This window comes from Denticeps clupeoides, chromosome 5, assembly GCF_900700375.1.
Source record: "Denticeps clupeoides chromosome 5, fDenClu1.1, whole genome shotgun sequence".
NCBI classification, from domain to species: Eukaryota; Metazoa; Chordata; class Actinopteri; order Clupeiformes; family Denticipitidae; genus Denticeps; species Denticeps clupeoides.
The window spans coordinates 30,173,204-30,200,936 of NC_041711.1; the positions used below are offsets into that span (position 1 = coordinate 30,173,204).

The following is a 27,733-nucleotide window of genomic DNA, read 5'->3' on the forward strand; positions in this document are numbered from 1 at the left end:
ATAATATTAAAAACAATAAAAGGGTGATGATCAAGATGTGATAATAAAGCCTGATCATTTAAAGCATGTAGCCTCGACAAGAGGATGTATTTTTATGGTCCCGTGGGACATTCCTGGCCTAGTTAACCATAATCATCTTGTCGACAGATGCAGAACGCCCTTGCCCACGATCCCCAGAGACCTCCTAATTACAGACCACAAAAGTTGGAGATTTGACCTTACAATACACGCCCGTGTACACTTACAGTTTTAATTCTGCTAAAATGGTATTCGCGTAAGCTGCTTAAAGGCACTTCATATGAAGCACTGACGTGTTGAAGACGCATGCTCGCTGTAAGGTATGAAAATGACCCGCTTTTGGTGTGATGCACCCAAACATATTAGAGTAGCCGTGCGATATTGAGGTCTGTGCGAACTGCTCTTTCAGCTGTGCGCCATGGTGTGTCTTTCCTCATCTGTCCCTCTGCCCTCTGACCTCTCAGCCACCTGACAGGAAGCCTAGGGCCTCGCAGACATTTGAGGCATCTGCTGTGCTGCCACCCGCCACACCCTGAAACAAAGCCGCTGCCGCTGCTGCTGTAGGCGGCCGTATGCACGGAATGCGGGGCAAAGCACTTTAAATTCTCCAAATGCTCTTGACTTGTAGGTCAGACTCGGTATCGGCTTTGATTGAATGGCTCGTAATTGTCTGTCTGACACGTAGTTTTCATATATGGTTTATCAGAGAACAGGCTGCTTAGAAACACCCTTTCTGATTAAATATGAGCAAAAGGAGGAAGACTGGAGTCCTCCCTCAGTAAGAGAAACGTCAGGATTTACTGTCAATGTTTGATTTGAAGCACCGCTGACTCCAGGCAATACGCGGACTTCCTGTGCCGCTCCAGATGGACGTGTATTGATCTGTGCGGATGCATCACTCTGGGGCTCGTGGTGCCGACTGTCTCAGACGCGCAGCATCCATTAGCAGACTGTAATTTCAGACGGGCCTCATGAAACATTTACGTACGGATCGCATGTGATGGTGTTAATACAACAAGTTTAAAAACTGGAGCGGGTGTGCAGTAGAAGCACGGAATGTTTATCGGGGTGTGTGCTTTGCCGTGGCCCCGCTTGTGCATAAGAAGTACAACTGGCCCGTTATGAGTGGGAACAGACGAAGCAGTGTGTCACCGGCCTGTCTGTGCCAGGTTTGGCTCTCTGCCCTGTCACCGCTTTGCCCAAAGAGCCGTCCATCACAGTCCGCTGAGCTGCAGCGCGTCTACAGGGGACCAAGAGGGGAGCACTGGAATGCTCCATGAAACGTCAAGTGATGCGCAAAAGCCCCTCCTGGCCCTCAGAATAGATTACTGGATCCGGGGGCCACAACCAAGGCACAGAACTCACAGAGTGGCGTCCTGAAGTGTTCTAAAACACAAAAAAGCTCAAAGTTCAAAAAATTGCTCATTGTTTTCAGCCTAAATTGCATGTATTTGTGGAAGCCTATAGTAGCCTGACCTCAAATTGCAGACAACGACTGGGCACCGTGGGGTCAGTGAGTTTAACACCGTGCACTGAGCACGACCAAGAGCACTCTCAATCTGTCAGCAGATGAAAAAGAAATGCGCGAAAGGCTAAACCTATGCTTCTTTTAAACCCTTTTGGAGGTCTGTGTAACATCCTCCACGAGTCCTCTGCTCTTTATTTCAGGGGACTGTAAATATTCTCACGCGGCTCAGATAAACGTGCAGCTGCACAGCCGCAGTCAGGCGGCCGGAGAGGCATTTTTTCCACTGGGCCGCTGCAGACGGAACGGAGAGGATTTATGTCCTCTGCGCCGTCCTCATGCCACGTTCGGCTGCCCGTGTGTTGAGCAATGACCCCGCAATGACACCAGGCCAAGACATACAGCGTGAGTTTATTTCATCTTGCATCTACGCTTGCCTCGAGGCAACACAGACTTGTTTGCAGTCAGGCCAGAACCTGCCCTGTTCCCTGCGTTGTTCGCTGTCTGTCTCTCCGGGGGAAGCTTTTAGATCCTCTTCACTTTCACAGCACAGTTTTTATATCGTGACAAACAGCGAACATTAACGTGGCAGATATATCACCTCAACATGTGATGAGAGCGATGAATTTAGGCTTTGAAATCTCAGTAACACATTGCTCAGGCTGTAAATCTGTCAGGGATGCAAGGAAATAGCTTATATACAGTACACGTGTTTTCTTTATTTTCATGACCATTTACGTTGGTAGATTCTCACTGAAGGCATCAGAACTATGAATGAACACATGTGGAGTTATGTACTTAACAAAAAGTGGAGACCTGGTCTCCACAGTCACCGGACCTGAACCCAGTCCAGATGGTTTGGGGTGAGCTGGACCGCAGAGTGAAGGCAAAGTGTTCTACAAGTGCTAAACACCTCTGGGAACTCCTTCAAGACTGTTGGAGAAGAATTTCAGGTGACGACCTCTTGAAGCTCATCGAGAGAATGCCAAGAGTGTGCAAAGCAGGAATCAGAGCAAAGGGTGGCTATTTTCAAGAAACTAGAATTTTTTCAGTTATTTCACCAATTTTTGTTAACTCCACATGTGTTCATTCATAGTTTTGATGCCTTCGGTGAGAATCTACCAACGTAAATGGTCATGAAAATAAAGAAAACACGTTGAATTAGAAGGTGCGTGCAAACCTTTGCCTTTTCTGTGCTGTATGTTGACGTGTTAATGGCGGTAACGTCTGCCCCCACGTGGAAACGTTTCACAGGGCAATGGAAAGTACTAGAAATTAATTTACAAGGAGGGAAAACAGCCTTTTTCATCGCAGTGCTATCGAAATGCGTACATATAATTAACATGGCCTGGGGACAAAATTGTTCAATAGACGTCGTCTCGGATTGTCATCGTTCGCATTGTTGCTGCTGTCAACGTGGCCCGGAGGGTCCTTGTTTCCCAGGGACACATTTCACGGCGACACCGCTGCTGCTGGCAGGTTGGTGGCGGACCGAACGCGACCTCGACTCTTCATTTCGCTTTCGCTCGTCGCCGTGTGCGGATACAGCAGTTCTGAAGGACGAAGGCCTCGTCCCGTCACCAGCGTTGTAAATAAACACACAGCGATTTATTAAAACGGTCTGAATTCGCGTTATTGTAATACAAGCCGCTGTGTCCACTGGCGCGTTTAATGCACAGTTGACAATGTTTCATCTCATTTACATTTATATTTACTGCATTTATCAGACGCCCTTATCCAGAGCCACCTACAATCAGTAGTTACAGGGACAGTCCCCCCCTGGAGACACTCAGGGTTAAGTGTCTTGCTCAGGGACACAATGGTAGTAAGTGGGATTTGAACCTGGGTCTTCTGGTTCATAGGCGAGTGTGTTACCCACCAGGCTACTACCTCCTCGACTGAACTAATCAGATATTACTAAATATGTATTATAACCTTTATTTTCATCACACTATGTTTTTCATCCTTTGCACGTGGAAATAATTGGGATGTAATTCCGTGTCTAATTCCGTGTCTGTTGGACATGCTTTTGCTGTGGGTCAGGGGAATGGCCTTGTGTAGTGCAGGCAGACGCTTCTTGAAGGACAATCCAAATTCTGCCAGCAAGCTCCGGGCCTGGGCCAGAGCCAGGGCAGTGTACACTGGCGCTGATGGGTACCACGCAGAAGAAATCAAGGAGAAGCTCCGGGCGTTCCCTGGGGGGTCCCTTGATCTCGTCAAGCGGGAGTCTGGCATTGCGGTGATGACGGTCAACAACCCCACACGCAGGAACGCCTTTTCAGGTGCAGTATGTATACAGTACAGGCCAAAAGTTTGGACACATCTTCTCATGCAATGTGTTTTCTTTATCTTCATGACCATTTACGTTGGTAGATTCTCACTGAAGGCATCAAAACTATGAATGAACACATGTGGAGTTATGTTCTTAACAAAAAAAGGTGGAATAACTGAAAACATGTTTTATATTCTAGTTTCTTTGTTCAGATTACCGCTTTGCACACTCTTGGCATTCTCTCGATGAGCTTCAAGAGGTCGTCACCTGAAATGCTTTTCCAGTCTTGAAGGAGTTCAACACCAGAGGTGTTTAGCACTTGTTGGCCCCTTTGCCTTCACTCTGCGGTCCAGCTCACCCCAAACCATCTCGACTGTGACTGTGGAGGCCAGGTTTCCACTTTTTGTTAAGTACATAACTCCACACGTGTTCATTCGTAGTTTTGATGCCTTCAGTGAGAATCTACCAACGTAAATGGTCATGAAAATAAAGAAAACACATTGAATGAGAAGATGTGTCCAAACTTTTGGCCTGTACTGCGCCATTGCATTTCTCTCACTCCACAAACATTAGTCCTAGTCGGGGTCATTGCTGCTGGAGCCCCTCCCGGGGACACTGGGTGCAAGGTGGGGCTCTAGCCCACCAAAGTTGTACATACCAGTAGACGAAATTCATCTAAAAATCCATCTTCTCTTCTGACCTGCCTGTACATTTTAAAGGGACCATGATGCTGGACCTGGAGGAGCGAGTTACAGAGCTGGAGATGTGGAAGGAAGGGAAAGGGCTTATAGTTCAGGGCGCCGCCGGAACCTTCTGTTCTGGCTCTGATCTGAACGCTGTCAGGGCGATATCTAACCCGCAGGTGAGTTCAACACGCAGACCGACACGTTCAGGTGGCTGGTGGAGGTCCCTGCTCTGTAGACCCATGTATCTACTTTTACTCCAGGATGGGATGCAGATGTGCATGTTCATGCAGAATTCGCTGACCAGGCTGCTCAGGTAAGCGAATCAAGATTGGTTTATTGTCAATAGTGCAATCATAAAAGAAAGAAAAATATAAATGCATATACACACTAAACTAAACTAAACTGTACTAACTAAAACTTAAATACTGTACGGTATGTCTTTAAGAGGAAAGTAAAACTGTACAATGAACAGGACATAACTGGACAACATCATGTAGGACGCTTGTAAGTGGATGTGTTGGATATTTCAAACAGGACACACAAGACAAGACAAACATGTGCAAAAAGAGCAGAGATGTGCAAAATTGTCAGTATGTTATCAGATGCGTAAGGCTGGAAGTGTATTGTTGTTGAGTTCATCAGGTTTTTTTGGTGACGGCAGAGCAATCAGAAGGTTGCCGGTTCGAATCCTGATCCGCCAAGGTGCCACTGAGGTGCCACTGAGCAAAGCACCGTCCCCACACACTGCTCCCCGGGCGCCTGTCATGGCTGCCCACTGCTCACTCAGGGTGATGGGTTAAATGCAGAGGACAAATTTCACTGTGTGCACTGTGTGCTGTGCGGCTGTGACATGACAATCACTTCACTTTTTTTTCTTTCTGGGATTTAGTGACTGGCCTTCACTTATGCACGGGCCCGTGTTGGTTTTCTGCTGTCCTAACATCTCACGTCTCTGGCGCAGGCTGCCGCTCATCTCAGTCGCAGTGGTGGAGGGCAGGGCCCTTGGGGGCGGGGCTGAGCTCACCACTGCCTGCGACTTCAGGTAACCACGTTCGCTGCTCCTGGCACGCCTGTCCGAACGTTGGCTGCGTGGATTTGAGCTATGTGTGTCTTTTGTAGATTTTTTAAGCACCATATTTCTATTAGAATTTCTGTTACACCGTAGTTTTCAGTTGTGTTGGGTCTTTGTCTGCTGGAATTAAATCTGTGGCCTAAATGCAGAATCTTTTGACTCCGTCCATGTTGCCCAAGATGGCGACAAGCTTTTCAGTGTTCCCTGCTGATTTATCTTGGAAAGATATTCGCAACTGATTATTAATATTGATTGGGTTCTGGACAGTCCAACCGAAACAGTTTTTGCCTGTGTGTGTGTGTTTACTGTGTGTCTTTTCCAATTGCCCATTAAATGCTGAAAATGGATTAAACCAACCATTTTACCCATTGGTAAATGAAGGGCGATGACGTCTTGAGGTATATAATGTTCATAAATTGTGCTTTCTATAAATGATTGTGTACTTTGATTTTTCATGAACAGACTCATGGCCCCGGACAGTGTGATCCAATTCGTACACAAGCACATGGGCCTGGTGCCTGGCTGGGGTGGGGCAGCGAGGCTCGTCCGAATTGTGGGGAGCCAGAGCGCCCTGAAATTACTTGCCGGCGCGAAGAAGGTGGATGCTGAGCTCGGAGCTGCGATCGGCCTGTCGGATGGGGTCCTGGAGTGCCCGGCGGACGGGGGCGTGCTGCCCCAGGCGGAGCAGTGGCTGAGCCGCTACGTCGCCGGCCCTGCAGACGTGGTCAGGGCAGCTAAGGAGGTGGTGGTTTCAGGGCGGGAGCGCCACCTGGAGGAGGCCCTGAGGACCGAGAAGGATGTGTTTGGGACTGTGTGGGGTGGGCCAGCTAACACTGCGGCCCTGGCTGGCAAATCTAAACATAAGTGACCGGGATCTTTTCACATTTGCTTTGGGGAAAAAAACAGAACTGTCAGACTGTAAGTGATCGAAAAACATTGCATATGTAAACCTAAACCGAAACTCTTTGAAATTGCCATATTATTTTTACTGAAACACTATTTCCTTCTGTCTGTGAAGGCTTGTACAAAACTTTATAGGTAGCTGTTGTCGTGTAAGTATGAGCTATAGCAATGTGCTGATATATATAATGGAATAAAGGTAAACAATATACTATTATTGTCTCAGTGTTTGCGTGATCGCTCAAAACCGCACAGACCCAGCATTGCTGCAGGCTTGGTGGTAAATCTACTTTGATGCGTATTACGGTTGCCTGGAATACGATTTCTGGTTTAGCTAGTCGGGTTAACCACAGTCAAGACTGTTCTGAAGCTCATCCTATGTTGGTCCCGATGGCCTTCTGACTCCAGGTATAGTACTTTAAGAGGAATAAAGGAGAACATAAAGTCCTTTTAAGCGATGCTCATGTGCTCCATGATCTTGGTGTGACCCAAGTATACGTTGTGATCCGTGCCATTAAATAAGAAAAGGTCAGCATCACACTGTGCCTGTGATTAACAAACACAAAGAGGCCATTGATGCCCAAAAACTGATGTGATCTCATAAAGTCATGAGATCCAAGGACAGTCACACTGGTGGATATTAGTGTTGGGGGCGGGGGAAGTTCATATGAAATTTGTTCAGTTCTGTAAAATAAGCACAAGAGTAGTATGTTAGACCCAGTGTAGTGAAAGTGTAGTGATTACAGGCGCCCGGGGAGCAGTGTGTGGCGATGGTGCTTTGCTCAGTGGCATTAGGTTTGGCGGATCGGGATTCGAACTGAAAACCTTCTTATTATTAGGGGCAGTGGTGGCCTAGCGGTTAAGGAGGCGGCCCCGTAATGTTATTTGCTATTAATTGTATTAGCAAATAATTCTAGAGGTAAAAGGAAAGAGGAAAAAGGCAGCACTCTCTTCGTGGGATGATAAACTGACACAGACTTTATTAAATTACAAACCCTGTAACAAAATATTACAACAAAGACCAAAATCAAAACAAAACTAAGTAAAAATCAGAATGAAAATCTAAAATAGAACTGTCACAATGATGACCATGGGCAACTTTAAAAAAAAAAAACAAAAAAAACCCCACATTAAAACAATATTTTAGCAGTCCTGATCCTCTCTTACGTTACACTTAACACACACACACAGAAGGGGCTGAAGTCGCCCCCCCCCCTTAAAAAAAAAACAAAAAAACATGGTCCTTCTGCCAGTAGTGTTAGGAACCTTCTCTTTAAACATGCACAAATAATAAGCTAAACTAGCACACTGATGAAAAATGAACACCATGCTATGTTTATGGCATACAGCTCAAAAGTGTGTTATTCAGGCCAACAGGAACAAGGTTTTTTATGTATCTGATGTTGGAGCTTTCAAATCAGAAGCTACGTTGTCGTGTCAGGCCTTGTGTTCTAATTTTTGTGTCAGGGCATTAGGCAATGGAGGCAAGATGGACAAACGGGGACATTCTTCACAACTGTCAGTCATGTGAACGATTCACTTAAACAGAAAAAAAAAAAAAAACCTGAAATAAAATCTGTCGTACACAGAGAAATGTTTTCTGGGGAGTTCACCACCATCAAATCATCATCAATCATCATCATCATCATCCACAACACCCAAAATAAGAAGGCCCTTCAGACGCCAAAAGGAAGGTTACTGCTGGAGTCGCTGTGTTACTGAGTGCAAGGCTGGCTGAAATGTTTCAGTTCCAGTGAAGTGGTCAGACGAGTCAAACTTCAGTCACTGTACACTGGCCATCCGGACGTCTCGAGCCCACGGCGCCACCGCCGGGAGCCCCGCCCGGGGGGGACCGATCCGTCGGGCCCGGTCTTGGCCGCTGCGGTCTCTGCCTGTACTGTGCCACGATTTCCTCGTCGGGCTGCTCGTCGTCCTCATCCTCACTGCTGCTACCCAGCTCGTCCACGGAGGTGTCCGGGGCGGAGGACAGTCTGGAGGGCGAGGTGCCCTCCTCGTCTTCGTCCTCTTCCTCTCCCTCCCCGGCGACGCCGCGGCTGATCTGTAGTTGGGCGAAGGCCCCGTCTAGTGACAGGGCGTCATCGTCGGAGTGGCCGGAGGGGCTAGTAGGGGGACCCCCGCGAGCGGTGGCGGTCCTGCCGGGGGCCGCGACAGGGGCCGCACTCGTGCCAGGGAGTCCCGAGGTGTCCGCCCCGTCGGCTGAGCTCTCACGCACCGCGGCCTGCACCACAGTGTCCGTGTCCAGCCGGAGCCCCGCCACCCCTTTCTTGGGGATGTCCACAATGTCGCGCTTCATCCTACGCCGGCGCCCGTGCTCGTTGCGCCGATACTGCACCATGTTCTCTAGGTCGGCCACATACAGGAAGCCCGCGATCAGCATCTCCGTGGTCTTCTTGCCTTTGGAGAAGGCCTCCTCCAGCTCCCGGCTGGTGCGCTCGTCGTACTGCCACCAGCCGTTGCGGCCCTCGTAGTACCACGCATACTCGCCGCTGCCCCTGCCGCTGGCGGAGGCCTTCAGCTCCTCCGGGGACAGCAGCGTCGGCCGCTCCAGGAAGTCTTCCGGGACTTCCTGTCTGCAAAGGGCACAGCGTTTGCTCTGCCAAGACGCGCCTTTCACGCAGAGGAAGCAGAAGACGTGGCGGCAGGGCAGGCGGACGGGGTGGACGCAGCTCTGCAGGCAAATGGCACACTCCGGGACGGGCAGGGCGGGCGAGGGGCACGAGTCGCCGCCGCCGCCGCCCTTCCTGCCGGGCGCCAACAGGCTCGCCGAGTGGTCGATTTCGCCACAGCTGGCCATCCTGAGGAAGAAGAGAGGCGCACGATCTGAAACACAATCCTCTGTAAAACACGGGCGGACGGAAGGGAACACTTACTGCGCGGTCTTGTACAGGCGCTATGCCTGGATCATCGGGTCGGAGGATTATTATTATTAAGATTTTTTTATTCCTTCGGCTTGCTCTTCAACGAACCTAGAAACTTCAGACAAAAAAAAAAAAAAAAAAAAAAGATCCCGGTTAGATTCTTTTCCGGACCAAAAACAAGATACCAGCGACCATATGAACAAAGTTGTTATAATAATAATAATAATAATTCATCCCCGAGACGCGTCGCGAACTTTCCAGCGTGCTAAACTGTCACTGCTAGCGACAGGCCCAGGATCAACACAACTAGCCCCCTTGGCTAGTTAGAGGCTAATTGTGCGTTTTAGATTAAGCGCAGGCGCCCAAAACGCACCGAAATCCTCGAGGCCTTCGTGTAATTTTCGTCCGTTCCATCTAGGTAGTTAAATAAGAACCTACGCGTCCGGACAACGACGACGACAACAACGACAAAAAAAGCCCGACTTGTTGTGGAGGAATAATGGCTTAAATCCGGTAGTTGTCGCAGAAACGATCCCGACGCCGAGAGCTCCACCCGCGACCCGGAAGATGTTCGGGCGCGACGCTATTTTTGACCCCGTCCTAAAAACAACGGAGGAATGGAGAGAAGCCGCGCTGTAGTCCGAGCCCTGTACATATACACACATTTATATAGATACATAGATATATATATTTACAAAATAAATAAAAACCGACTCGACGCTCCTCTCGGCGCGGCTTCAGAATCGCCGGGGCTGAAGCAGTAGACGCAGCCTCCTCCGTCGGCAATGGCGGCCAAAGCCCCCGGTCGACACGTTCGCGCTGCTCACCGCGACACGGTGCGCTGGCTGCTCAACGGCACGGGGCCCCCGAAAACAGTCGTCCAAATCGGCCCGGCCCGGCCCTCCTTCCTCCGGCTCGCTGCGATGGTTACGTAGGGAACGAGCCGTGCGTAACTGCGTCATCACGCCCCGGACGCGCAAGACGCGCACGGCCCTCTGTTGTGTGTTATTTATGGCAGTGCGACGAACCAGCGATTGAATTGGATGAACCGTTAACTTTATTTGAAATGTTTCGCATCTTAAAATACTGATGAAATTGAGGAAGTGTTTGGCATACGAGTCAACTTTCTCCATATAAAAATGAAAACTCAAGCTACTCCAGGTGAAAATACATTTTTAAAATGATTTATTCAGATTTGTAAATTATCTTTTTTTTTTTCTTCAGAAGAGTCTGCCCCTTTTTCTTGACCGAGGTGTACGTGTTTTTGAATATCTGTATCATTTTGAAGACATAAAAGACATCCCGGGGCGAATAGGTCCGCAAGTAAAAACCCTCGCCAGGATTTAGTTTTTAGAGAGATTTTGTTTTCAACCTCCTGACTGAACCATTGAGTTTAAATGGTTGGGACAAAATCCCCATTTGCCGTCTTTATGGACTGTCTGAAAATAGAGAGAAGTCTGCGCCCAGGAGACCTGACATTGACAAATCCTGTTTCTTAAGGTTGAACACTTAAACATTAAGCATTTAAATGATTGGAACAAAATCCCACTCAGGGGATTTTACTGATTTTGAACAATACCGCCAACAGCACACAGACAAGATAAATACAAACGTAATATATATTTTATTCAACATACAGGTGCTTTTCATTTTTGTTCAGATGGCTTCAATAAAGCGCAAATCCTGTTCGTACAGACAGGCCAAGGCAACACTTCTTCTAAGGACTCTGAACAACGAGGGGGGAAAAAAAAAATCACTTTTAGCATCAGTGTCCCAGTCAGCCCAACCATCTCATACACCAATCGTCATGCGGTCAGTAGAGTTCTTTCTTTATGTAGGCGAAGTCCATGATGCTGGTAAGCATTTTAATTTATTCTGCAAAAAAATATAGATGTTTATACAACAGTTCTATATAATACCACAAAACCTACATTCGAACCATGATACAATGTTGTACCTGGGGCCCTTTTAAATAACAGACTCACAACATCATTCTGACGAGAAAAAACAAAAAAAAAACAGATCTACAAGCTATTAGGTCCTCTCATTCCATCCTTGTCTGTCAGGCCACAAAGTTCTCATCTTTTAGGTCTCTGGTTTGCCATTAAAGGTGGTGGAGATAAGTCCCAGGGGTGCAGCCTGCCCATCGAGTGGACCTCACTGTCCGTGTGGGCCTGAGCGGCGTGCCACGTGGCCCTTCACTTATGTGCATATCATACACTATACATTTAAATTATACATGTAGCAGCAGCACCCCCGAAGCGAGGGGAAAGGGGGTGAAATGTATGTGTCGGGGGGTTTAGTGGGGTCCGGGGTGTTACTGTACAGCATCTCCCTCTGCTGTGCCGGCGCTCCGGCCCTGTCCCCTGCGCCGTCGCCGCTCTGTTTTGTTCCTGTTCTCGGGGTTCTCTCGTTCACAGGCCTTCCGGTCCCGCTTCCTGTCCCGACGAATGTCCTGGTTCTCCTTTTCCTTCCGATTGTTTCGATTGCGTCTGTCTAGTGTAAAAACACAGAGAACCCATGATCATAACAGCAGTTTTCATTCATCCGACTGTTGTCCTGTATGTGTCTGTAATGGCTAAGAAAGTGGGAAATATTACGTCATAGTGTTAGACAAGACAAAAACTTTTATTTTTCTTTATTTCAGCCAAACTGCTCTTTCCGGTACTGAATGCATGCATGTTCACATGAAGGCAAGAGACAATGTTCTTTTTTGTTCAAATTTGCAAAAAAAGTTACAGCGATTGGACAGAATTCATGTGGGTTGAATGTGCAATAACTGTTTTCGATTGCGACATCGCACAATCCTGGAGGGACTGTCTTATCTCACCGAACACAGTGAAGCATTTGAGACTACGTATTATTTAATGAGCCCAACCACTCTGCTCTTCCTCAGACAAGGACGGCTGACATTCCAAAAACTAAACTTTGCACGTCCGACAATACTCGCGTACTATTATTAATAAACCTTTCTTTTTGTATGTTTTGTATATGAAGGGTGGATTCCATTTCCCCGAGTGCGCACTCCTGTTTGCCCGCTACACCATGAGAGGTCACTCCTGTGCTGCCCGTGTGGTGTCATTCACAATCTAATCTAATTTTAACTCTCCAATAAATTCTGTTGACATTAGTTTATCTCACCTCGCCAAACTCTCAAATCAAGGCAGTACAGTCATTGTCGGAGTCTTATCAACCGACGACTGGAAGAGGTGCCGGACTGTAAAACTGCTGAGGTAGACACGGGGCCCGTCACCTCCCCCTCCCGGCCGGGCCTATTAATCAGCGGAGCTCGCCGCGAGGAGGGCTCACGCCGGCCCACGCTGACCTACACATTCCTGGGGTCCAGCCAGCGCGATACGGGGCCCTGGCCGCGCCAGCCCGTGCTCGGGAATAATGACAGTTGTGAGGAGGCGCAACTGTCCGCAGACCCGGCCACGACCCTCCAGCCCGTCTCCCGCGGTGGGGTGGTACGCTTGGTAGAGTTTCCTCTTTCTCCCCGTGTACGCTCGCGCTTGCTTTCGCTGTGGGTTTCGGAGATAAACGGACCTGGAATGAAGATCGAGAGGGTGTGCGGTTGTTTGTTTGGATGTGTGTGCAAGTCAAGGAGAGCAAGAGATCTCGAGTCTGAATCAACAAGTGGTCTGGAGTATGGCCGAGTCCCCCCCACACACACACACTCTTTAAACACAGGAAGTCCCCTCTGCACACATTGTTTTCTTTGTCGTAACATTTCAGAGATTTGTGGATTAGTCAGAATCTCTGCATGTTCTTAAAATACAAAGACGATAACGAACATGCTGGTTGCGGTTCACTATCAGCATGTTACATTCATAATAACTTGTCGGGCGTCACAATTAAACTGGACAATTCATTTTGCAGATCGTCAAGAAAGATGTGGCATGTTTTCGGAGGTCTTTCAGTGTGGTCTATTTTTATAAGCACTTAGTACGCACCCTACCCACACACGCGCCTGTCGAAATATATAAAGTCCATTTGCATTATCAGACTTCCCTCTCAAGGGGGATGAACCGTCATCTTTTAACTCCTCATACGTGTGTTGCAACCCCAAGACTTCCTGCCAGATCTCGACTTTCAGCTTCTTCTGTCTCTCGGCTCAACACTGATATTTCACCAGAGGGGAGGCATCTGGCATTGATTATTTAAGCTTTTTTTTACGAAAGCTTGAGTGAAAGGAAGGAGCAGAAGACAGTTCGAGAAAGTTCCAGCCTGGAAGCAGATGGAGTGATTTCGAGGGATCGTGGTTGTGTGACATGCACACTGCTGATTGGCCTGTAGCTGGACACTGGATATGGAGCGGCACAATTACACTAATGACGCGAGGGGATGCCATCCTCCCTGGCAGGCATGCTGTCGTCTCGGGGGCTTTTGGCAGGAGCCATGCATGGATTAAAGGCTCTGGTCTGTCCCACAGCAGGAATGCCCGGGGCTTTGAAGGCAAGGCTGGTAGTGATGGTATGGGGGCGAGGGGGCGCTGGGGGTGCAGAGGCCAGTAGGTGTAGATGGGAGAGCGAAAATTGGCCGGTGTAAACACAGAGGCTATGACAGCAGGCCTGGGGCACACATGTAAATATTCACACGCGCTCACAATCAGGAGATACTGAGTGGTGTCTTTCTGATCATTAAACTATAATGTGGTAGAGCTCAATTGGGTAAAATTCAGAAAGAAATATGTAAAATATGTATACTACAGGCCATCACAGCAATATATTAGAAATAAGAAATAATAGAAGTAACTGACTGGTTTTCAATATTTAATGCACATTTCTTTGCCTAAAAGGCTCATATCATTTTTGCTTTTCGAACAAGACATATCAGCCATCGCTGATCTATGCACTGATACTAACTTTACATGCTTGAAAAAGTTATTTCCAAAAATTGGATGAATGTTGAAAGGTGAATCTGTGCTATGATAAAGTGGTGGAATACACTCACATTCATTAATTTACACTTTGAAATTTGTCATTTGGATTGTTTTCTTGTATTAAAATTAGTACAGAGCAGCACTTCGTTTATTAGAAGGAAAACGGCTGCGCCCCAAACCTCTGGGCTGCAGCCTACCAGCCTTTTAGTATCTTTTGACAGGCAATTTTTTTCGCCCGTTTCCTGGTATTGGTGGATTATCTTTGGATGGGGTGAAATACACAAAAACGCTGCAAGCCAACCTGCAGTACAACTCCGTTTGATTTCTGACTATTCAGACATATTCAGACAACAAGACAGCAGTTTTTAAACAGCGGGTTTGAAACCCCAGAGACTTAAAAACGGCAAAACAAGAGTGAGAGCGAAACCACTGAGGAAGAATAAAAGCCAGAGACGTACAGGAAAACCCCAAAACAAATAAACCTGGGGCCTGATGCAGGGCTGGGGGGAACTGGGAGGATGGGTCAGTGTCAGAGGGCTGCCTAGGATTACTCCGAGGTTGGACCACTGACCCTCTCGTGTATGCGGAACGTAAACATCGACGGGACGGGCCGGAGCAGATAATTAGTTCTTAGTTGATGTTCGAGGAGCAAGGGCAGCTGGGTAATCACACGCAGGGGCAAGGTCGATAACCGGGGCCGCAGCGTGTAACACGCACCCACAGCTGCAGACCAGAGGATCAACATTACGCTGACTCCTCGCTAAGCTTCAATGCGCCACGGAAGCCCTGCTGGGACGTGTGTGTATTTTTATTCAGCCTGTGTGAGGGAAGAGAGAGGCTACCAGAGGGGAGAGTAGCACATTTTATCTGCTGCAACTGATAAAAATGGGCAAAATATCACCCAAAAAGAGATGGTTCACAATGCATCACAGCATCACTGGATCTTTTCCATCAGTCTAAGTGAAGGAAGACTGTGCCATCTGTGCCAGCAATGAAATTCCAGGCTAGTATGGCATTTGCTCAGCTGTGATTTGTACCTGACACAAATGTACATGGGTCTGGCCCCAACCCTGATCATCCAGCACAACATGGAACACAGCTTGCAGCCCCAGCATCCCATGCTGCAATATTTTAGGCCATTGATCATCAGAGCTCTGCATAATAACAAATCTAACAGAACAATGGCGGAAAAAAAAGGACAGAGCATGTGTGATGTAAATAGAAATATCACAGCACATGGTTCCCAATTGGTTCCAGTTCTGGTTAGGAATAATAATTAAAAAAAAAACTTCCCTTATCCTTTCCACATTTTTCTTTGTAGGATGGAATGCACGGCTCAGTTTACACAATCATTATTCCAGACTAATAATAATGTATTTGAATGCTTTGGTTTAAATATATGCTGTTGTTTGCCCTTCTAAAATAAAAGGACAAACCTGGAAATGGAACTGGTACTTTCCGAATCTGTTTCGGCAGCGGCTTGTGCTCGGCGTAAAACCGTTGGATTCTGCCCAGTGTCATTTACCTTTACAGTTCTTTTTCCCGGGAACACGGCCCCTTTTTTCGAACGTGACGGGGCAAGGCTTGCCGTGCGGGGAAGGGCTCTGGATCACTTCCCTCGTCCGCTTCACGCTGCAGGCTTTGCCTGGTTTTGCACAGGGGCTCCACTCGCTCCAGCCTCCCACTTCACAATGCACTGTCATACACAACGATATGGATGTTAAAAGCATTACTGCTCCCCGAACGGGCTCGTACGCGCTCGGTGTTCGGGTGAAAACATCTGGACATCGCTGATCTCACCTGGAGGGATGCACATCATGAGGGGCTCACTAGGCTCGTACTCCTCTGGGCAGTCGTGGTGACACTTCCCAAGAAGGAGGTAGTGTCCTGGAGCACACCTGGTGCACGTGTCACTGTTCGTGCAGCTGTCGCATTCAGCCGGACATTCTGAAACGCCGTCACACAGAAGCACGCCCTGTCATTGCCTACGGGCAATACTGCAACCATTGCATATGTAATAATAATAATGTAAACCATTTATAATGTCATTGCTCAGCATCCCAGGGACAAAAATGGAGTCAGGTTGACCCACCTGGCACACACTCCCTCTGGGCATCGTTGGGCGCCCTGCCTTCGGGGCAGCTCTGAAGGCACTTGCCCTGGTGGAGATAGAAGCCTGCCCTGCAGCGGGTGCAGAAGTTGCCGGTGAAGCAGGAGTCACACTCAGGTCGACACTCTGGAAGACAGGTTATAGCAATGAGTCCAGTAAATCCAGGACCTCACGGTACCGCATGAGCATGGATCGATAAGAAGCCTCACTTGTACAGTCGTTCCGTTCGGGAGAGCGGGTGCCATAGTAACCGCTGGGACAGGACGTCAGACACACGCCAGTCTGCTTCATCCCGTTCCTCTCCAGGAAAATGAAGAACTTGGGCTTGCAGGACAGGCAGCCATTGTAGTCGGAACAGGTCAGACACCCGCTCTGGCACCCGGTGCTCATCCCAGGAGTGTCTGTGGCACAGAGAGGTCAGCGGTTGAAGCACTGGAATCTAAAAATCATGTTTTATCACGGACAGACAGGTGGAGAAACCCCCCCAAAAATATGTTCTCTTTCCTAGAGAATCTTTTCAGTAGCTATCGACTCAGTATCGCGACAGGAGGAAGTGCGCGGGCATGACTAAGAGCTTTCCCCATGCCGGGACGCAGTGTGTTTTCACCCAAATCACACTCCATTCGTTTCCCGTGCGGCGCGGGACATAAATCAGCGGACGGACGCCTGCGCTGCTGAGTGTACATTATTCTGGCGGGGCAGGATTTTGTTTGAATAACTGGATGGCGGTGACTCATGGAGCCAGAGCAGCATGAGCGCACCCACACATACGAAAATAAACGCATGGCGTTCGCGTCCCTGAAAGTATTCATCGCTTCATCATTATTATATATGAGGATGTCACATCATATGTGAAAAATAACAGATTCCGCGGGTCTAAATGTTTACTTTGAGCACAACTGGGAGACGTGGCATTTGGACATGCACATCTGGACAACAATCAGTCACCAGTTACATGTCGGGGTCTATCAATGGCCATGGTGATGGGTGATGAATGCCAGTTTGCGAATCCTTTTGACTGAGTCTCAGTTTACCGCCAGTATACGACCGAAGGGCATAAACGCATCAACGTGTTTTAAAGCCACCAGCCGTCTGTTTTTCCACTCACTTTCTCGCTATGGTCGGTATAGTTGCCAAATGTCAAATCAACATGCAGTTTTGCTATGTTGAAAATATGAAGATTAGGGACAATTTCTGGGACTGCCTGCCACAGGGATCAAAACCTGACAACAACTAAACAAGATTTTAAATCAGGGGACCCATGCATTGTCCCCAGTATTTTAAATTGGAACTCAGATTCTTAATTTCTCTATGAGCTAATACTATATATTATATAACTATCTACAAACCAGCAGCCAATTGACTGAATGTGAAATATATGATAAGAGTTACAATTGCATGTTCTTAATTCAAATTGACAGTGAATATTGTAGTCACTCTGGATAAGGGCGACTGCTAAATGTAATAAAAGAAATGAAATGTTTTACATGTGCTTGCAAAGATTCCACGCAATAAAATGAAATTAATTTGGAGAAGCAGACTTGCATTCCATTTTTAGGGGCATAAAAACGCAGTTTCGATTTCATTGGAATTCAGGTCCAAACGAATATATTGACATTCAGTTCAAACAATCAGATTGTGCAATTCAGATTAAAATATATTCAGATAAAATGCAGAAACCTCAGCCCCCAGTGTGAGCTCTTGCAGTTGTGTGGTACGGCAAGACGGGCCAGTAAATCTCCCGTGGTAGACGCTCGCAGCAGGGAGCGGCATGCGGAGACAGGGCACAGGCGAAGCATGCGCAGCTCTGCGTTTATCACTGCTGGGCTGCATTCGGAGGGTCTGCAAGGAGCGGTTTTCTGCCTAAGTTCAGCATTCCGTACCACTGGTGAATTGTGCGAGGACAAGTGCTGGGCGCCAGATCGCCATAGATCACAGGTGTTCTGTTTGACATATCTGAGCAATCTTTACAACTGCTGTCCGTTTGCCCACATGCTTTCCTGCCAAGGCCCTTCCATTTTGGAGCACCTTAAAAATGGAAGAATTTCAGATATCTGCTCACCCTCATTGAAATGGGCTCATGGACACTTGCATAACTTGCTTCACAATCATTCAGACGTGAGTCAAAATGCTTTATATTACATTTTTAAAAGATTTTTACATTAGGAACCATTGGAATCATTAATAGATCAGAAATTAAATATTGAATGAAGGTGCTTCATTGGACAAGATCATTAAAAGCACTTTTTATGCGTGCTCTGCAGTCGCCCGAGGGGATATGTCACATGCGTGTCGGCCTTATAGTCAAGACAGCGATAGGGAAACGTATGTGACCAGTTTGGCCACGTGGACAGTGACAGTGAACACTCACTGTGCCGATTCACCCACGCCCCGTCTCACTGCTGATAAAGACTTCTTCAATTAGCGATGGTGGTGGTGATGATGATGATCAACCTTTTTTTTTTTTTTTACATTTTCCAGATGTGGTTTTATGATGTTTTGGTGCATAAATTGGATTTTTATGAATCGAACACTCGCTCATGGTTTGAAGAATGCTTTAAAGATGGGGGTAGAAAAAAGATCGCGGAAGGCTTCATACTGAGCGAGTTAGGGCTGACTGTGCCCATTACACACAAATGGCCTTATTTGCAGACAGAAAGACGTTTCTAGTGTGCCAGTCCATTGAACTCTTTGGAGTGGCCTGCACACTCGACGTGCTGTCGGAACAAACTGTACTATTGTTTAGCATTTTTCAATCAACGACAAGCAACTGGCATCAAACTAATGACAATGGATACGGCCAAATCCTGCATCTCATTAAGGAAGTGGTTTTCAGTGACAGCATGAAAACCTCCGCCATAACTTGAGGTGTAGCAGCACGACCAACAGAGGCTTTCAGAATCTTGGACAAAGCGCTCGTCTCCAAACCACTACACATTCTGCGCCATCCATTGTATTCACTGGAACGGCACCAACTTTCTTGGTGCCCTTGTTCTTATTTGGGTTCTGGAGGAAAGTCCTGTCCACGCCTGGATGTCGTTTGCACGCTGTTTTTCTTTGGAGACTCTCTTGATCGGTCCACTTTAGCCTTGGCGTGTAACGCCGGCGAATTGTGCCCGTAGGAGTCACGCTGAAAACGCGAACCGAGTTCGACTGAGCTGCGCGCAATGAAGTGGCCACTAGAGAGCGACCCGAACATGTCCAAGCGGCGCGCACAGGACGCGCAGGTGGCCGGTGGCCGGAGGTGAGGCGAGGGGGGGGGGGGTTAAGACATTAGACGTCGATGCACGACGTGGCGTGGCACTTTATTATCGGCACCGGTCCAGACAGCTGCGATGCGGACGCCACCGCAAGGCCCACTGGTGTATTAGGTGGAATTTTAAAATAGTCAAATTCAACCGCTCATTTTCTCCATCCAACCCCAGTTTTTTTTTTTTTTTGGCAACTTAACATTTTGAACGCAAATGATTAATTGCCAAAAATTAAAAAGTTCTGTTTTATAATATTAGCTCGTTGTTATTTGTATAGCGAATACGAACGGAAAAAATATTAGGAAGCAATTCTGGTGCCACAAACGATAAAAAAACACTGCGATGAAGCATTCCAACTTTCAAATTATAACATCACGGCCCCGGACAGACAGAAAAAATAACATCTACACAACTTTTGGGTTTCCAGCGGGACAGTTTTTAAAGAAATATATATATATATATATATATATATATATATATATATATATATATATATATATATATGATAACACACGATAGTTATGCCATCGACCTGTCTCTTGAGAGGGGTTCGGGGTTCGAGGCGCAGGTGGGCGGCCCGGGATACTCACGTTTGTGACTATGAGTGTACTTCGTACAGTGCAAGATCAGGACAAAGGAGACCAGTTGCAAGTGCATAGTAACCCCGGGGGTGATGTCTGTCTCTTCTCTGTCGATGCCACCCGGCGAGGGGGGTGGACGGGGGGACGCGCGTTACTCCTCAGAAGGACCTCAGCTCCCGGCCCCGCTCGGACACGACGGACGTCGCACGGACTGTGGCCCCAGCGCACGCGGGCCGTCTCGGCAGTGACATCGTGGAGGCGATCCGCACATGTGCCACCGCGGGGAGCAGGTCAGGGCGGCATCCGACGGGGCGAACTCATTCCATCCGGGCAGCCAGCACTCCAGCACGGGTTCACGGGGGGGATCAGCGGACGAAGACGCTCATGGCGGTGGGCTGTGGAGGATCCTCGCCGGCAGAGTTATTCCCCACTGGTCCAGGTGAGAAGGCTACTTTATTGCGGCCGGCTTGTAGGAGGTCCCATGGCATCTCACCGAAACTTGCTGCAGATGCTGCCGGCTGCGGTCCGATCAGCTTCGCCGAGACGTCACTCTTTCAGTTCTTTCTTTTTTTTTGCATTAATGACGCAAATGTGATGGACGACGAAATGGCAGTAGCGCATCATCACTGGCCAGCCATGAACCCCCGTCCCAGGACGCTCTCTCTCTCTCTCTCTCTCTCTCTCTCTCTCTCCCTCCCTCTCTCCCTGTCTGTCGTTCACTAACTGATGACTTCAGCTCTCTGCCGTCGCTTTCCCCCTCTCTGAACGGCAGAGTTTATTTAGAGAGAGAGAGAGAGAGAGAGAGGGAGAGAGACCCCCACGTCAGAGACCCTGCCAGACTCTCAAACAAACTTTCTACCCCCCCACCTCACAAAAAAAAAAAAGTTAACTCGATCCCACAGATAATTGGGTCCTGATTATTCCCCAATTATTCCCCCATTAAATAACGGTTCTCAGGAGAACACTCGGCGTACGCGTGGCTGCGTGGATAATTCCACGTAATTACGAGGCCGCTTGTAGTTGCGTTCCGGGCAGACAGACAAGAACCAAATGGCAGGCGCCAGGTAAAGGTGACTTGATGCAAATGAAATTAGATTCACACTTTCAAGCAGATCGCCTAGATAACGGTGGCGACCATTAGGGTGTGATGGTGATCGAGAGTCGAGAGAGAGATGCCTTTACTAATAATGCACTTTATACACACGCATCACACACACACATAATTAAGTTATTTCTAAAAATTCAATGCTAACATTTATAGTTTAATTGCAACATATATAATTAAGTTTTTTCCTAAAATCGAATGATAACATTTATAGGGTAATTTTTTGGGCCAATATTATCATTCATTATTTTTTTTAAATACCTGCTCATTTGAATTATTATTAAATAAATAAATTTGAACAGATGATCAGTGATTGACGGCTGCTATTCCCATGCTCTTCTCATCTCACACAGGAACTGCCCCAGTGCCCTCACGCGCAGAGAACCCTGCACAATGGCCCAGATGATCCTGCTCAGCCTCCACTAGCAGCACGGAGACGAGCGGGAGGCTGTGGCCACTCCCACCCACAGGCTCTAGAGGGAGTCCGTGGGATGAGGGCCTTGCTGCCGGCGCAGTGCGTGGTCGGGCGCTCAGGACGGCTACAGCTTGATGTGCGTCGAGAGCCACATAAAGACCAATCCACGCATTTTTGTGCGTCCGCGGGCGTCGTGTTTGCCATGGGAGTGATTAGTGCCGTGGGAGAGCGGGCCCGGAGGAAGGCTTATTTACACGCCTGGCACCGGGAGGAGAGGCCTGCTTCTCCTAACCAGCGTGCTGATGTTTATAGGAATTTTAGCCGGACCAGCGTTTCCCCTGTTGTGGCTGCTGCATCAATCACAGTGATGCAGAACACAACGGCAACACCGAGCGGCTGGTTAGTGCCCCGGCGCATTTGACCGAGACTCTCGCTGGAAAGAACACACGCGCTCGTTCAGATTTTTTTAACCCCCGGCTGTGTGGGAGGTGGAAGCTCCAGGAGAATTGATTTGAAGTGAGAGGGCAGAATAAAGCCGTCCTTTGTGCCCCCCACCCGCTCGCTGATAAATTAGTCTGAGGGGAAGATCGCTGTCTGGGAGCGCGGGAGAAGGGGCGAGGTCGCTTGGCCACTCCCGCCGCACCCGCCGACGAGATCCGTCAGCGCCCCGAAATGAAGCCGGGCAGGTGCACGAATCAAACGCAGAGCGGCGCGGTTGGAAACCGGGCAGGTGAGCAAATCAAACCAAGAGCCAGGGGCTGAGATGATAAGCCGAGGCCTCCCAACGTGGCGAGGAGCCGGCTGAGCTGGCGTCTCGTTCCAGGATCAAAAGGTCTCCCCTCAGATCCGGGCCCAACCAGAGAGTAAACATTCCGTATGCGAGCCGTATGCAGATGAGCTTTTCCAGACGATGACTTCACACGTTCCCAATGAGAACCATTCGCTGTATCCAGCGCAGTCATGAGCCAAAGATGAAAAGGAGCTTCTTCCCCAGCTTTGGTCTTCAGAGCAGATGACCTCATTATCAGAGATCCACTGTGATCCCCACTCTTTCTTTCCATTGGTCAGCCAAACAAAGACTTGCAGGGAGAGCCCAAGGAATGTGATGTTTAATATGCCAAGCACCTAATAAAAGCCTGTTGCTCCACTAACGTCTCTTATCTGGATTCAGGTGGCTTAAATCAAACCATGAAGCACGAGGTGGAAACGCCTACTGTAGCCGCGGGGATCATGTTGTCTGTGGACGCTGCTAAGACCAGATAATTGAGAGTTAGGAGTCGTCAGCTGCATAAGCAAAGTGTGAAGAGCGCGGTGGGGGGGAGACACGTGTGGGCCGGGCAGGGAGGCTGTCTCGTGGCCAGACGTCACCGTCGCTTCTGAAGCGGAGTCTAGAGAGGACGAGCCCCGGACCCGTTTCACAGAAGTTCTCCAGGTGCCTGCAAGAGGCATTACGCAGTTGTCTTTTACAGGCCTGGCGCTTCACTCGCTCGCCGATTACAGCAACCCCAGAGGAGTCCCTCCACGGCCCTGACTAATTCGAGTGTGATTGGGATATTAAGTACGCATTCCTTCCAAGGCGTGTCTCTTGCTGGACCGAAAAAAGTTTAAACAAATGAAACCTGAGATAAAAAGCAAAACATCTGACTGGAGGGACATCAGATTGTGCATTTTTCCTTTTGACATGGCTGCTCTGTGTATTTTGGCATGAGTGCAAAAACTACCAATTGCATCTGCATTCGGAATAACCAGAGAAACATCAAGTGAATGTGAAGTAATTGTCACACGTGATACACAGCAGCACAGCACACAGTGCACACAGTGAAATTTGTCCTCTGCATTTAACCCATCACCCTGAGTGAGCAGTTGGCAGCCATGACAGGCGCCTGGGGAGCAGTGTGTGGGGACGGTGCTTTGCTCAGTGGCACCTCAGTGGTACCTTGGCAGATCGGGATTCGAACCAGCAACCTTCTGATTACGGGGCCGCTTCCTTAACCGCTAGGCCACCACTGCCCCAACCACCTTCTATTATCACAAATGATTATCCCTGTAGGACGCTGCCATGTCATGACTGCAACAATTAATGCAGATTCAACCAATCATCACGACCGCCGTTAATGTGGCTCCGCACACACATTTACATTTACAGCATTTACCAGACGCCCTTATCCAGAGCGACTTACAATCAGTAGTTACAGGGACATGTCCCCCCCCCTGGAGACACTCAGGGTTAAGTGTCTTGCTCAGGGACACAATGGTAGTAAGTGGGATTTGAACCTGGGTCTTCTGGTTCATAGGCGAGTGTGTTACCTACTAGGCTACTACCACCCCAACATGGACATGGACACAGGTCAGAAAAAAAGTTGCCATGCACTTTGATTTCAGTTAGCGAGATGTTAGACAAACCGTATTAAACGCCGGATGTACGGTTTTCGCATGTCTTGCGACGGATAGAAAATGCATCCAAGAATCTGTACGCACCCCTGTGCTGATTGGGCACGACGTGAAGGGCAGACCAGGCAAGTATCACAGATCCTATTTTCACGGGAACAAATTGCCTTTGATTTAAAAATGTTCACTTCTGATGTAATTTCCAGATCGGTTGTAGTGAAATCAGGTATTTTAGGCCACATCAATCATCAAAAAAAAGCCCACAAAATCCCGGAGGGTCTGACAAACAGGGTATTTTAGAAATTCGTAGATTTAATCAGGGCGGTCCCAGCACTCCATTCTCTTCCTGTGTTGCCGAGCAACGTGGGTGTCGCCGATGGACGCTGCATGAGCAGGAATCTGGATCCGTAAAGAGCTCCGGGTTTATATTAATCTGCACGAGGCCGGGAGATTCTTTCACTTTTGATTAAAGCCGTTTTTTCTCCTCTCTCATAACAGGTGGTCTTTCTGTTCCAGGTCCACTATTGTCCCACAGTAATTGCTCTCCGGCCTCCACATGGACAGGGAAGACTGGGAAAAGCCTTCTGTGTGTGTGTGTGTGTGTGTGTGAGAGAGAGAGAGAGTGCTGGGCTTCAGCGTTCCTGTTGCCCTGTGAAAGAAAGGCATTGTGGGTGTTGTGTTACGGACGCCCTTGACCTCTCTCCGGTTGTTTATTTACACTCTGCCGCTCCTTACGGCGGCGGGGGGGGGGGGTTCACGAAGCCACCCGCAATATTTTCCTTCGAACGGAGCGAGTGAGGCAGAGGCCGTACATCTGGAGCCGCCGGGCCTGACAGTCGGAACTCAACAGGCGGCGCGCTAAATCAGACACGCCCGACGTTTTATAAAATTCACCCCCCCCCCCCCCCCCCCCCCCCCCCCCCCCCGCTACTAACACACCCCGGGCCGTTCGTCTTTCTCATGGCTGATCAGATAAAGCAAACACACACCACATCGTCTGGGGGCGCGAGAGCCGATATATCTTCCAGTCGGCACGGATGTTTTGTGTTCCCCACATTTTGCGCTTGGACCTCAACCTGCACAAACCCTCTCTCTGGAGCAGTAAATGTTTCTTTTCTGTTGTGACATCGCTGTGAGGGGTTATTGACACCATCTGGATGGATTAGGAAGCGGGGAGTTACTTAAACGTATGCAAGGGCGCGGCGTGAGTTACAGGCGGCCTAGTCCCAGCCTACTGTGGTTTTGTGGTAGTGGCCTAGTGGGTAACACACTCGCCTAAGAACCAGAAGACCCAGGTTCAAATCCCACTTACTGCCATTGTGTCCCTGAGCAAGACACTTAACCCTAAGTTGCTCCAGGGGGGGACATGTCCCTGTAACTACTGATTGTAAGTCGCTCTGGATAAGTGCGTCTGATAAATGCTGTAAATGTAAATGTCCCTGCAAGCTAGTAAATACACAGCACAAAAATATTGCTGAGAGGATGAATAAAAACGGCTTGAACCTTGTGCTACCTCACGTGTGGAAGTAGTAAAAAGTTTATCCGGTAAGAGATTTAAGACATCATTTAGATTACTGTTTATAATCTTTAAATAACTTTTCAGACTGGAAGCTGTGGGACTCGTTGCGCAACAACGGCTGCTTTATTTCATTTTCGGCCATTTAGGTGGAAACTTGTGAAATGGAGCATGTGTGAAAAACACAGTTCCCCCGCTTCAGATTGGCTTAAGCGAATGCACCGAGATGAAATATCAAAAAAAAAAAAAAACCCAGCCCCCTCGCCTCTCCCCTCCAGGCGAGTCTGTTGGAAAGCACATCTGTTCCTGTGCAGCCAGCGCTCGGTAGCAGGCGGGCGGCCCATGGCTGGAACACCTGAACGCGCCGCGTTGGCTCGCGTCTAATTAGAGCCGCGCTCTCCTCCGCCCCGGCTGCCGAGTTGGGCAATAATAACCAATCCATCACACGGATCATTTGTATTAACACACACATACCTCGGTCTGATCAGAGCTTGGATATGACCCCGGCGGTCTCTGCACAGATGACCTCTGACAGAAATGTGTTATGCATTTATTCAATTAGTGCTTTTGTGAGTAATGAACGAATGAATAAATGCGCACGAAGAAACAGAGCTGTTAAAACGACCTGGTGTTAATAAGACGGCATGCGCGCGCATTGTAAGTTTTTAAAACAGATCACATAAAAAAAATCCAGAGGACCCATAAAACAGTGTGATTCAAAGTGTGATTTTTTTATGATTAAAACCTTCTGAATAATTAAAGGCAACATTTTCTAACGCTAATGCCCAGAGCAGTGGCCCTGTTTGAACGGACCAGCTTTCCGAGAGGCCAGAACGGCCTTGATCGATCGCTGGCATGTCGGGTTGAACACGTGTGTACCGTGTGTTTTGCACGTGAAACCTGTAAAACCCGGTGTTTCAGTGAAGGGCAGCTTTTGGCTGTTTATAGCAAGTGATAATGGCCCCACCATAAAAGAAACCCAATGCTAATTATGGCTATGGTTGTGTGACTGTTTAGGCGCTGGCCCCAATCCCCAGTCACCACGCTGAATTGAGCATTGTGTGTTCAAACGACAAACCTTACATCAAGCCTCATGTTCAAATCATTCCCAGAGGGAGTTGCGCCATTTTGCATCGAGTCAGTTCTGAAATACAATCTTCTGAAATTTAGGCACACTTTTAGTATAAAAGTAGCTCTATTAATATCACCTTAATAAATAAGGACTGTCAAAATGTTATCGTCATTGTGGGAGCACTGGTGGCCTAGCTGGTAAGGAAGCAGACTCGGGCACCGAGTGTCACCGAGGTCCCCTTGAGCAAGGTACTGTCCACACACAGTGCTCCCCAGACACCTTTCATGGCTGGGTGATGGGTCAAATCGAGAGGACAGATTTCATTGTGTTTCCTGTTTGCTGTGATCTGACGATCACTTGCACTTATTCATTTATACATTTTAACATGGAAAAATAAGTTATGCAATTAACAAATCGGCATTTTGTTTACTTCCTGCATGGATCTGACCTATGACATGGATGTGAAATTCATCCTAGTCAGAGACAATCCCTACATGGAGATGGACAGTGAAATTCCTTGAATTTACATTTATCAGACGCCCTTATCCAGAGCGACTTACAGTAGTTACAGGGACAGTCCCCCCCAGAGCAACTAGGGTTAAGATTCTTGCTCAGGGACACAATGGTAGTAAGTGGGATTTGGTTCATAGGCGAGTGTGTTACCCACTAGGCTACTACCACCCAGTTCCTTAATTTTTATATTTTATTCATTGACAGCCCTATAAAAATTATATTTGAATTCTTCAGTATTGGGGACCAATTTCCTGTCCTGTCATTTCTAAGAGACGTATCTGTATAAAAATTGTTTTCACTAACTGCCTTCCCAGTGCTAGAGAATGTAAAAAGCATGCTAATAAAATGATTATGAGGCTTGATGGAGTCATTGTAAAAGATCTTGTGTTCTTTACAGTGACACATTTCCTGTTTTTAAAGACTGGACATTGTGGGTTTAAATCAAGATTTCTTCATGTAGGTCATTTTAATGATTTTATTTCTCTGGATCATTCTGTGTTTTATTAGAGATTAACCAAATCTCGCCCGTGATGTGTCTGTGTGTTGTGTCCCAGACTTCAGTTTTATGACACATAATGGCTGAAATGTGGTGGTAACTGTTCCGGTGA

At 48.0% G+C, this 27,733-nt stretch overlaps 3 protein-coding genes across 9 annotated transcripts; 1 reads left to right on the plus strand and 2 right to left on the minus strand.

Annotated features, from left to right (window-relative positions):
- The first annotated feature begins 2,704 nt into the window (after positions 1-2,704).
- On the plus strand, positions 2,705-6,602 carry echdc1 (enoyl CoA hydratase domain containing 1). Of its 2 annotated transcripts, none has more exons than XM_028978759.1 (6): positions 2,705-3,071; positions 3,527-3,765; positions 4,475-4,617; positions 4,702-4,754; positions 5,403-5,483; positions 5,976-6,602. In XM_028978759.1, the coding sequence occupies exons 1-6, from the start codon at positions 2,827-2,829 to the stop codon at positions 6,379-6,381; spliced, it is 1,167 nt and encodes a 388-aa protein (XP_028834592.1). In that variant the 5' UTR covers positions 2,705-2,826; the 3' UTR covers positions 6,382-6,602. The 2 variants fall into 2 exon arrangements, with proteins under 2 accessions (XP_028834592.1, XP_028834593.1); XM_028978760.1 differs by having other exon boundaries at positions 2,705-2,962.
- A 766-nt stretch (positions 6,603-7,368) lies between these two features.
- On the minus strand, positions 7,369-10,252 carry rnf146 (ring finger protein 146). 6 transcript variants are annotated; one of them, XM_028978772.1, is made up of 3 exons: positions 10,120-10,252; positions 9,305-9,407; positions 7,369-9,229 (listed from the first exon to the last, which is right to left on the minus strand). In XM_028978772.1, the coding sequence occupies exon 3, from the start codon at positions 9,226-9,228 to the stop codon at positions 8,185-8,187; it is 1,044 nt and encodes a 347-aa protein (XP_028834605.1). In that variant the 5' UTR covers position 9,229; positions 9,305-9,407; positions 10,120-10,252; the 3' UTR covers positions 7,369-8,184. The 6 variants fall into 6 exon arrangements, with proteins under 6 accessions (XP_028834605.1, XP_028834608.1, XP_028834606.1 ...); XM_028978775.1 differs by having other exon boundaries at positions 9,305-9,400; positions 10,120-10,223; XM_028978773.1 differs by having other exon boundaries at positions 10,007-10,140.
- Positions 10,253-10,897: 645 nt separating this feature from the next.
- On the minus strand, positions 10,898-20,841 carry rspo3 (R-spondin 3). Its single transcript, XM_028978778.1, has 6 exons — positions 20,126-20,841; positions 16,494-16,685; positions 16,267-16,410; positions 15,975-16,121; positions 15,700-15,870; positions 10,898-11,788 (listed from the first exon to the last, which is right to left on the minus strand). The coding sequence occupies exons 1-6, from the start codon at positions 20,190-20,192 to the stop codon at positions 11,610-11,612; spliced, it is 900 nt and encodes a 299-aa protein (XP_028834611.1). The 5' UTR covers positions 20,193-20,841; the 3' UTR covers positions 10,898-11,609.
- Positions 20,842-27,733: the final 6,892 nt, after the last annotated feature.